General features: G+C 34.5%; 1 protein-coding gene across 3 annotated transcripts in view; it reads left to right on the top strand.

Moving 5' to 3' along the window:
- The window catches only part of GK (glycerol kinase), an 82,470-nt gene extending 73,237 nt beyond the window's left edge, over positions 1-9,233 (top strand). The window contains exons 13-20 of one of the 3 annotated variants that reach the window (XM_007456852.1): positions 212-290; positions 1,060-1,156; positions 1,836-1,920; positions 2,458-2,578; positions 2,689-2,832; positions 4,174-4,254; positions 7,097-7,183; positions 9,033-9,233. In XM_007456852.1, the coding sequence (XP_007456914.1) occupies positions 212-290; positions 1,060-1,156; positions 1,836-1,920; positions 2,458-2,578; positions 2,689-2,832; positions 4,174-4,254; positions 7,097-7,183; positions 9,033-9,043 (705 nt within the window). In that variant the 3' untranslated portion in view covers positions 9,044-9,233. The remainder of the gene's footprint in view (positions 1-211; positions 291-1,059; positions 1,157-1,835; positions 1,921-2,457; positions 2,579-2,688; positions 2,833-4,173; positions 4,255-7,096; positions 7,184-9,032) is intronic. The other 2 variants (XM_007456851.1, XM_007456853.1) reach the window with 2 other exon arrangements.
- The last annotated feature ends 2,522 nt before the right edge of the window (positions 9,234-11,755 follow it).

The following is an 11,755-nucleotide window of genomic DNA, read 5'->3' as shown; positions in this document are numbered from 1 at the left end:
ACGCTCTTCTCCGTCTCATTAAAAACTTCTGTAATGCCCTAGATAAACAATGTCTGTAGTAAAAGACCTAGTTTATGATATTTGTAGAAGTCCCAATGTTGAAATTTTTGAATTTTATCCATCTGGTGATGTCATACACAGAGAATATGCTCAGTTAAAACTTTTTATTGTGATAACATACATTCTCTCTTGGATTCCTTTATTCCCATAGGGTTCCGTAGCTATAGCCGGTGCTGTTATTCGCTGGCTAAGGGACAATCTTGGAATTATAAAGACCTCTGAGGAAATTGGTGAGTATGTTCTAACAAAGGACTAGAGTCTAAATAATAAGAATTTTAAATATTTTACCCTTGCAATCTGTTAATACATGTGCTTTGCCTCGTATGTGACATTAAACTCTATGAATCCCTATTATGAGTTTGATTTACACATAAAAGATTATTTTGTGAAGATTTATAAAACAACAAATTGACATAATTAGTGGTGGTTATTAATAAACTGGCACGGTAGGGCATAAAAATCACCCAAGTGTAAAAGTGAACACCAAAGATTGCCAGAATCTGCAGTTAAATTTATCTGATGAGAAAAAGCTTTAAGTCTTATTAGAGTGAGAATTAAAACTCCAGTACCTGTAATTTAAGTATTAATATGGTTGTTTTCAGACAATGGATAATTATTTTGAAGCATCTACTTTAATTTCGCCTGAAGGTGAGACAATCAGGAACACACTTCTGATTAGGGACACACTGAAGGCCACTTCTTCATCTGCTAGTCAGCAACCTTAAAAATAGTGGAAATAAGCTAAAATACCTTAACGAAACTAATCCAGTTCCTTTATTTCTTGGGCTGGGTTACATTTTACTGGGGGGGGGGTATTCAATGTGGAGAAATTTGCTTTTGTTGCTCCTGACATTCTGCTGTAATTAGGAACATTTTGCTGTACTAAATAATAGGAAACCAAAAGCTCTGTCCTAATTTTTTAAACACGTGTGTTTATTGACTAAAATAAGTAGCATATAGTAGAGTGATTTTTGTTTGTTTGTTTGTTTTTAACGTTAGAAAAACTTGCTAAAGAAGTAGGTACTTCTTATGGCTGCTATTTCGTCCCAGCATTTTCAGGACTATATGCACCTTATTGGGAGCCCAGTGCAAGAGGGTAAGAATTGAAAATAAGGTATGCTTTTGTCGGTCTTGATTTATTTACTATATTAACTAATAACTTATCAGTTAATAGTTTTCTATTTTCAAACAATTTTAAAGTATTGAGGAAACATTTTACGCTTGGAAAGTATAATTTCAGAACCGTTAAACTCCAAGAAGTTGGGAATTCCCTGGTGGTCTGGTGGTTATGGCTCCGAGCTTCCACTGCAGGGAGCACGGGTTCGATCCCTGGTTGTGGAGCTAAGATCCTGCATGCCACGCGGCATGGCGAAAGGAAAAAAAAAAAAAAAAAAAACCTCCAAGAAGTTATAAATCGTCTGACAAATAAGCCCCTGCCACATATTCATATTCATGTCAGTGTTATTATCTTTTATCTTCAAGGCACCTGCAAGTTATGTCTCAAAGGGACATCATCTAGATGAATATTGATTTGGTTTTATATTATTGTCATCTATTCGGATAGATCTTGAACTTTTTCGTATGTGGATGCTGCATTGTAGACTATAAGGACTTTCCAGGCTACTTAATGTTTATGTCCAGTTTTGTTTTTTTTTAATGTCCATTTCCCCCCCTGTACATTTCTACCTACCAAATTCAGTCTTTCCATATTTAGGACATTTCCAGTTGATGACTCATTTATTCCACTCTAATCTTAACAATCTTTGTATTTTTAGGATCATCTGTGGGCTCACTCAGTTCACCAATAAATGCCATATTGCTTTTGCTGCATTAGAAGCTGTTTGTTTCCAAACTCGAGAGGTAATAAATATGAGCCCTTTTCTTGTACTTAATCCACCGTTATTATTCCTAAACAAATTATATATTAATGCCAGAAATTTATTAAAATTTATAAGCTTACTAAATATTTAATCAAAAATTAAGCCTGCCTAAACATTAATGTAATAACTGCAAGTTTGGGTTCTTTTCCCAGCTGTCATTCTTTCTAAGTTCCTGTTAGCGGCCAGGCGCTGGGCATTTTACAGTTGAGGGGATGCTGAGTGGTGCATATTAGGCAAAGGGGATAGTTGCACAAACATAGGCACCATGGCAGGAAATCAGGGTGCAAAATAGAATTGTTTGGCTTGACTGGATATAGGGGTGAGTGCAGAGGTGTGGTGAGAGAAAAGGTTGGTTGTAACCAGATCAAGGAGGGCCTAGAAGACCAGCCTAAGAAATCTAAATTTTTATTCTACAGGCTTTGGGGAGCTTTTGAGTGTTTTTGAGTAGAAGATGGCTATTTTCAGAGATGTTACTATGGAGTACTTTAATTATGTTCATTGCATTGGTTTATTTAAGATTTTGGACGCCATGAACCGCGACTGTGGAATTCCTCTCAGCCATTTGCAGGTAGACGGAGGAATGACCAACAACAAAATTCTGATGCAGCTACAAGCAGACATTCTGTATATCCCAGTAGGTTAGTAAGCCTTCATTCCTTTAAACTCCAAGACTAATGTTTCTTCGGAAGAACTTGTTTTTTTAGGCATATGTAATTGCAAAGATACTGATGTAGCTCTCTCCCCTCAGTGAAGCCCTCGATGCCCGAAACAACTGCTCTGGGAGCTGCCATGGCAGCAGGGGCTGCCGAAGGGGTTGGCGTTTGGAGTCTGGAACCTGAGGACTTGTCAGCTGTCACAATGGAGCGGTTTGAACCTCAGATCAACGCTGAGGGTACTTGTTTTTTTTAAATTTTTTTAAATTGAAGTATAGTTGATTTACAATGTTGTGTTAGTTTCAGATGTACAGCAAAGTGATTCAGTTATACATACATGGATATCTATTTTTTTTCAGATTCTTTTCCCGTACAGGTTATTATAAAATATCAAGCATAGTTCCCTGTGCTATACAGTAGTTCCTTTTTGGTGAGGGTACTTGTAAAGATTGAAGATTGGTATACTGTGAAAAGTGAGAGAGAGTTTGCCTTTCTGTTTATTCATAAGTTGAGAAAGTAAATAAGATAGCAAATGCTACTGTTTCAGGTTTGGCTACTAAGCATATTTGGATACACTGAATGAATGTGAATGAGAGGAATAGTTCCCTATTAAAAAAAACCACAAACTTCTATAATCACTATTTTACCATTCACTTCTAGTGTTTACAGTCCTTTCATGTAGGAGGATAACACTGCCACACTATCAGTTCTAGCTTGTTAGTGTAGCCTTTCCTGACAGTGACAAGGGAGATATATCGGCCACCGACTCCTCATGTCTGCATCGGATCATCTTTGGTGCCAGTGGCCAGTTTTAGGACAGGATTATGTGGGGTAAGCGATATTCTGATAACTTTTAAACACAGCAGGGCTAGCCTGACAAAAGCAGCAACAATTTAAATAAATGAGCATTAAATATTTGACTTACTGTCGTAATAAACAAAGCTAAGCCACAAGCTCTGACCAATACCTGTATTAAATTTGTGTATGAAAATAAGGTTTTAAATACTGAATTTGGTTTTAAACCTTTTTAAAAACCTATGTATAAAATAACGTCAAAGTGGATTTTGTATGATATCCCAAGCTCCTCCACCCTCCCAAAAAGAGAAAATAGGTCAAGTAGGATTCCCCTTTCTAATTTATCACCACTTGCTTGTGAATGGCCTGGTCTTAGCAGGTAGCCTGTTTCCCCATCTCCCTTCGTCGTGCAGACCAGACTGAATTTCCCTCCAACTTCCAAGCAAGCTTCTCTCCCAGTCACTGGTAGTCACTAGCAATGGTACTCTCCGGAGTCTGAGTCCTGGTAAAACTGCATGTCAGCTTAATACAGTGTAACAAACATCCGTTTAATATGTGTAACAATTTGTCAAGAATGCTGAGTGAGGGACTTCCCTGGCAGTCCAGTGGTTAAGACTCCATGCTTCCAATGCAGGGGGCACAGTTTCGATCCCTGGTCGGATCTCACATGGCTGAACGGCGCAGCAAAAAAAAAAAAAGAACGCTGAGTGAACATAAGTGTGGTACTTAGAACATCTCAGTAAACTACCTTTCTTATGTGTGGTTTTCCTACCTTCTATGTCTAGAAAGTGAAATTCGTTATTCTACGTGGAAGAAAGCTGTGATGAAGTCAATGGGTTGGGTTACAACTCAGTCTTCAGAAAGTGGTAAAAATGTTTTTATTATTATTGCCACTTTGCCCTAGTATGTTAAATCTCTTCTTTAAGTATCTGGCCATTTATACTTAGCAAGGCTGCTCTGAAGAAAAGCGTTATTGTAAGTTATAGTTTCTAATGTTTTGAAAACACTTTAAAGTTCTAAACATAAAATGTAAATTATCACGTTGATATACATACTTAACTCTGTCCTGCCATATCTTTCCTTATTAGTTTATTCCTGGTACTTCAATTGATAACTTAGTTTTCTAAAAGTAAAATTATTTCTAGTTTCTTCTTAATGAAAAAAAAAAATCAACTAGACTTTTTTTTTTCTTCTTCTTCTTAGTGTCTGACTTTGCCTTTCTGGGGGGCTGTCTTCATGACCTGAACCAGCCGAAAGCTGTATTAATTTCAGAATATATTTCACTACTTCCTAGACTGCTTCCAAGCCCTTAGTGAGTGTATGTTATGAGAACTCATTTGAATCAGAGGAAGAAAAGTACCAAACATAGTACATTAGAAATGTCATAATTGGCAAATGCTCTTGGCAGAAAATAGAGGACTATTTTTTTTCAACCTCTTAGGTGGGAAGGTATTGCCTTAAGTAAACTATTTAATTATAAACAGCCCTGAGCTGCCTTTAATATAGAAACAGCCTTAAACATGCCTTTATTATGGCATAATATTTTAATTCTTTGCTAAATACAAGATTTCAAACATAGTGAATGAAACAATGGCCAATAATATATCGAAGCGTATAGTTTAATGGAGAAGAGAACATAAATGAAATATGGCCTCCCTTCCAACCCCAAAGCGAGTATAGAACCACTTTTAATGTATCTGGCTTTTAGGAGAAGCTTCTGGGATCATCTAGTACCACAGATTACTGTGATCTGTATTTTCAGTCCTGGATGTTCCTACTTGAAGCTTTTGTTTATTCTCCTAAATAAGCTTTAAGCTTAATATCCATTTTCTTTGAATCTTTTGTTCTGAGACTCACCTCTCTTTCTAAGATAGTGGCAAAGCCTTTCTTGCTAAGACTGTTTGCAGTTTTGAGACCCTTTATAGCTAAACTTCTCAATCATAGGTATTTTTGTAGCACAGTGCTAGTTGCTTTGAAAGATATAACAGACATGCACTCGATTTATTTTCTGGTTGCCCTTAATTAATGGCTAATGAAAATGAGTTATATGTTTTCTTTGACAAGTTAGATTTTTCTTTAACGGCACAGGGACTTCCCTGATGGTCCAGTGGTTAAGACTACGTACTTGCAATGCAAGGGGCCCGGTTTCAATCCCTGGTCGGGGAACTAAGATCCCGTATGCCACGTGGCATGGCCAAATAAAATAAGATGGCACAATCCTACCTGTTCCCGCACTCTACTGCCCCAGCTGCCTCCACGTCAGTGCCACACATTCTTCTCCTTACTTGCAGGTGAAGATATAATTTTAATTGCAAAGTTCTTACAAAACCAATTGATCGTTTTCTCTCTGTTTGCTTACCTTACCTGTCAGTGAATTTAAAATGCCAAGAAAAAGTTGATAAAAGAAAATTACATGATTCTATTGTTTCTGCCATCAGCATTGATGATAAAGTAATTTGATTTTTTGAGAGCTTTCAATTTTTCAAACTTTGTTTTTGTATCAGTTAGGCTGCAGTGGATTTAAGGCAAAGTTTGAAAAAATTTTTGAGTAGATTTATGAAAAGCACTCATGTATAATATTTTGAGAGTCTCTAAACTGTATAATAAACAGGCTAATAATATTCAATTAGTGAAATGCTGATTGTATTACTTAAGCAATATAAGCTATATAACGGTATGATTTATCAATAAGCTATCTGATAATAGCAGTACAGACAGAATCCTATTTTGATCATCTTGAAAGGATATTGGAATTGCTACCTGGTCTCTTATCCTCTTTAAATAGGTTTAATTTATGGGAAGAATATTATGTTAGCTTAATTTCCAAAGCGTTTTGCCAGTTTTGAAGCATTAATATTTATTTTCTTGTTTGTAACTATATTTGAATGGAGTGTAAAGAATTTTTAAGATACATTCAATATGTTTAAAATGTTGTAGAAGTGATTGGGGGTTTGATATTTTTTGGAGAGAGCTTATCATAAATGATGACTTCTTGGCTCTGTACCCCAAACCCACCAAAATATTTTTTCAAAGAGTGTTAAATATTCTAGATATATAATTTTTATACTCAAGAAAAGTATCCATCTATCTATCTATTCTTTAAAGGAAGGGTTTCCAAGAGAATTCAGGTTGGAAAATATCAAAACAATCGTGTTCTCAGGCAATATTTTAAAATGTAGATTAATACAGTTTGGTTTTTTAATTATACTAACATGAATATTCAGGTGCATTTCCTTATATACCAAGTCCATTTAAAAAAGAAAATGAAACCAGTAGGGTTTGAAATTCATTTTTAGTAGACGAATATAACTCTTCTCTGATAGCCAAAGGATCTATAATTTGAATTTGAGGGGAATCGGATTGCTCATTTAGTATCTTTTGGGCAAGAATCAAGAAAGCTAAAATCAACAGCCTCCCAAAAAGTTCTCCATCAGCTTTGGCTTTGCCAGTGGAAGGTTTATGTTGGTCTGTATGTTCTATGTTCTTGGCTACTTGTGGCATGCTATCTGTATTGTTTGTTGACTGTCATAAGCCTTCAATATTGATTCTGGTTTTGATTTGAAGTAATAACTCTTTGCTAGCGTTTATGAATATACTATTTTTATAACTTTTTTTTGCTATCATGTGATTCTTAACACAAATATTGTAATTATGTGTCTCTCTTTTGGTTTGCTTGACTGGAATTCCCTCCTACTTGGATGACCACAGGTGACCCTAGTATCTTCTGTAGTCTACCCTTGGGCTTTTTTATAGTGAGTAGCATGGTAATGTTAATCGGAGCAAGGTACCTCTCAGGTCAGTTCCTCTTTACATTAGACAATTGTATTAGTTAGCATTAATGTATTTGTGTATGACTCAGCAGAAAGTTTTTGGTGTTTTTCCTTCTTCCTATTCTTAGGAACCTGGAAAATCTATTAAAGGTCTAATTAGTTAGACCAGTTGATCTTTGGGGGCAGTCAGAATTAAGGACTGTGACTCTGCTTTTATTCTCTTTTTAGTAGATGATGATTTTCTCTGAGGGGCTACATTCTGCTGTCAGCTGCAACAATAAGCACAAGTGAAAGTACTACTGTCAATGTTTAAATGAAAGGACATTCAGAGTGATAGATGAAATTTATAGTATTTGAAATCAATTAAATTGGCTTTCAAATGTACATAAGTTGTTTTTCATACTTAATGAAAATCTGCTACACAAGTCTTAACATTTCAATTCTGGTAAGAATTTCAGCCAGAGTATGTTAGCAGAGTTTCTGTAAAACTCTACAGCTAGGGAAAATTTATCATCACTTTTATTTTAGTTAAAAGAATACATTTGGTGAAGTGAAGTTTTTTTAAAAATTATTATTGAAATAAATTGGGGTCGAAATTCAAACTGAAAAAAAAAAAAAATTCAAACTGAATTATTATTTTGCATATTAACTTCTGAATATTCTTATAAGAGTAAAATTGCTCAGTATTTTATAAAACACATTGCATAACCTGTATTAATTTAAATATAATAATCATTTTTGGAAGATGTTGCTGATGATAGCTCTCAGTTTTTCTTCAAATTAATGGCCTAAATGGAAATGACGTATTTCATATGTTGCCAAGAAAGTGAAACATTTTAACAATCTTCCTAATTAAGGAAAGAGTTAAATTATTTTTCTTAATTAGTTAGAAGATTACCTGGGTGTAAAATATAAATTTTTTTATTAATATGGGAGAATATCTGTTTATAGAAATCTGACAAGCGTTAATCAGCTTGACATCATCACCAAAGTGCTATATATAAATATGGAATGAAAAGTTATTTACATCAGCAGAAATGGGATGAAAATTATTTACATTAGCAGAACATTAAATTATCTTTTAATTAATGATAAAATTTGGGTTACTTGCATGAGAATTTAAAATTAGATTGCCTTTTTCTGTATTCTTCATGTTCCCGATGAATTTGTTCAAATCTTCTACTTCCATAATAATCATACCTTATGTTGGTATTAGTGCTTTATACCTTACAAAGGGCTTCTTTGTACATAAATCTATACAGAGTTAGCAGATGCTTATTTTCTTTCTGCTTCTTGGGAATGTTTGGTGGAACTGTCCAAATATTCCCCAGAAGAGCTGTAGTTTAAATTAATTTTTTTAAAAAATGCTGTTTGAGGAAAAGTTCTATTTTTTTTTTCTTTACCGTGAGTTTTTTTGGCTGCATAATGATGGTCTGGAAAAGGAAAGAAAATAACATTGCAGCTGAATGTTTTCATTGATTTTTTTTTTCACCTTCTGTTCCCCCTTTGATACCAGTACAGAATGAAAATTAGGATATGTAGCATATCTCTAAGCTAAAGGATACAGTAAGTGTCCAAATTCCTAGGCTTCCAAAATAGATATGATTGCCATCTTTAGGATCTCTCTTGGTAACATATGCTGAGATTTGAGAAGAATTGGGATGGCTTGCCTTGGTAAGCAGTTAGCAATAGTGTTTATTTGCTAATTTTGGAATTGGATCAGTTATATTTGTTGCATTTTTACCTGTGAAGCAATATTTAAGAATCATATGGAATTTCTAGCTCAATAAATTATTGAATTGTCTTCATTGTTTTAACTCCTGAATTGCATGTATATTATTATTGACATATATGATTTTTGTCCCCCATTTTAGGTATGCCATAAATACTTCCAACTCATGGATTCCAAAGATGCGAGCTCTTTACCTACCGAGAGAATCCAGTGATTCTGTCTCTTAATGTGATGACACTATTCATAGACTCTGATTTTATTAATAAGCCACTAGCTGCATGACCCTCCAAGTAGACCTGTGGCTTGAAATAAAGTAAATGCAGCAGAAAGAATGCTATAGAAACATTTGGTGTGTTTTTTAACATCAGTAGTTAAGATTGGACCAGCCACCTTTGGGGCTGACCCGCTCCTTTGCCATCATTTCCTGCCTCATTCCCTCTAAGATCTAGGAATAATTCAGATCCTGTCCATTGGAATCTTTTATCACATATATTCAAGCTCTGATGGGCCAGGATTTGATTCCTGAACTACACACGCTTGATTAAGGGGCTGTTACTAACGGGCTAAAAATTTGTGACCTTTTGTTTGCTTCTTTTTAACAGACCCCCCCCCCCCACCCAAAGTCCTCTTTTCTGCATATTAGGGAGACCACAGCATCTTCACTGAACGTTTAAATGGAAGCCTCTACTAAATTCTTAAAATGGAAATTTAGTACCCTCATTGCTTAGGTATTCCTCTGAAAAGTATTTGCCAAAACTGAAAATTCTTCATGTATTGTATTTAACGTGGTCTCACTAATTACACTGAATTGCTATCTGGATCTTATAGGGAAGGACACTTTCCTTTTTTTTTCTTTCATCTCTCCTTTTTATATATTTTCTTACTTTGTATGTCTAACATACATGCCTATATATTTTATATACTGAGGGTAGCCCATTTATAAAAAGAGTACGTGTTCTCACTAATTACACTGAATTTCTGTCTGGATCTCATAGGGAAGAAACTTCCTTTTTTTTCTTTTTGTCTCTCCTTTTTATATTTCTTACTTTGTATGTGTAGCATACATGCCTTTATATTTTATATACTGAGGGTAGCCCATTTATAAATTAAGAGCACACTGTATTCAGTAGGTTATAATGGGGCTGGTCTTAAGTGGACCTCTATGTGTATAAATATTTTGGAGAAAACAGCTGTATACATTTTTGGGCAATGGTTATGCATATTATTTACCAGGAGAAACTTTTTCTTAAAGAGCCAACATTTAAAATTTAAGTATATGTTCTATGTCAATAAAAGAAAATGTACTTTATTGTGACTATAATTTCTTACACCATACTTTTATATGCTAAAAAAGAAAGAGAAAAAACTGTGGAATACTACAGCAAATATTGTTTTCAAATACAAGCACTAGTTCATATAAAGTTATTTTTCCTTTGACGTAATTTTACACATATTTAGTATACTTTTGAGGGGATGTCAAAAAAGGTTAAAATACTTAAGTAGAAAAATAGCCAAGAATCTCTTTCTATCCAAGTATGTTATCAATTGCTGATAAGCAATTAAAATTTCTATTTGAGATAACAGCTATCTCTGCTTATTGTCATATTACAACTGGAAAGAAAAAGGTTTTATTGGTAGAAATGGCTTCTAGTAAAACCAAGAATTTCTTTCTGCCCCCCACAGACAACCAAGAATTTCTCAAAAAATTTAATGTTATGTGTTATAAAAACGTAACCTAATCTAGCTTCTTAATGTCAATTTTAAAATATCTTAAAATTAATTTGTTTACTACAAACAAGAAGGTACTGCCTTCTAATTATTTTCTTCAATCAGTGATGAAAATGGGAAAATATTTGTATATTAATATAAAAGGTTTTGTTTTGTTTGGAATTAATGTAGCTTTCATTTGCAGTTCTGATTATGCTGTTTCTAAATTATTGAATCTGCTGGGTTTTATTGACGCAGCTGCCACTTTAGTGATGTAAATATTATAGAAAGGTACTATGAAATTATTACTTTGTGGCAAGGATACTTTTAAACATAATTATGTTTCTACAAAGGTAGGTTGAGTTAATGTAAATAGTTGTGAAAATCATTGTTCAAATAATTTTAAGATTACATTAATTTTCTGTAAATTGCAATATTTATAAATGTTTGAAACTATGCACATTGATATTTAATGATAAATTTACTTAAAATAAATCAACCCTCATTCTTACTTGCACTTCTCATTTACAGACTAGCACTTAGATCAAAGTTAAATTGAGAAAGAAATTGCAGGAAACGTGAAGCTCAGCCGTTAGCACTTGATCAGGCACACTCTGAAGAATTAACTGACAGCCGAAGAAGTAGTTTCTGGATTGATGAGCACCTTACTCGTTCTGTTAGAAAAGACGACAGTGTCCCATCTCAGCATCCAGAAAATACCCTGCTGAGGTCAGCAGCCATTATCAATAGGGTCTTGTGGTCATGGCTAACCATGACCTACTGGTTCCACTCTCTGCTTGAGTTTCTCTCTACCTGGGTGATTTGGTGGAGTGAAGTACACCACTGTTCTCTGAACACAATAGCCAACACCTCAACCTTTTGTTCTCCAGGTAATCAGTAACATAAGTAATGCATTTTTGCTTCTGTAATAATACCTTAGAATCTTTTTAGTGTGTTTCTTTTGAAATGCCTAAAGGTCAGTTCTTTGGCTTATGGGTATTTTGTATCATGTGGGAATGAAGAATGATTGCTATTTAGGAGGGACCACCAGTCAAAATATGTCATAGCACAGAAACTGTAACAGTATTGGCAGTCTAGTCAGAGGTACTTGCCTCACAGTGTCTGCCTAATCGTAAATAGAAGTTCAAAAATCACTAT

The sequence above is a fragment of the Lipotes vexillifer genome, unplaced genomic scaffold (assembly GCF_000442215.2).
Source record: "Lipotes vexillifer unplaced genomic scaffold, Lipotes_vexillifer_v1.1 scaffold207, whole genome shotgun sequence".
Lineage (NCBI taxonomy): Eukaryota > Metazoa > Chordata > Mammalia > Artiodactyla > Lipotidae > Lipotes > Lipotes vexillifer.
This window is presented reverse-complemented; position numbering and strand designations above follow the sequence as displayed.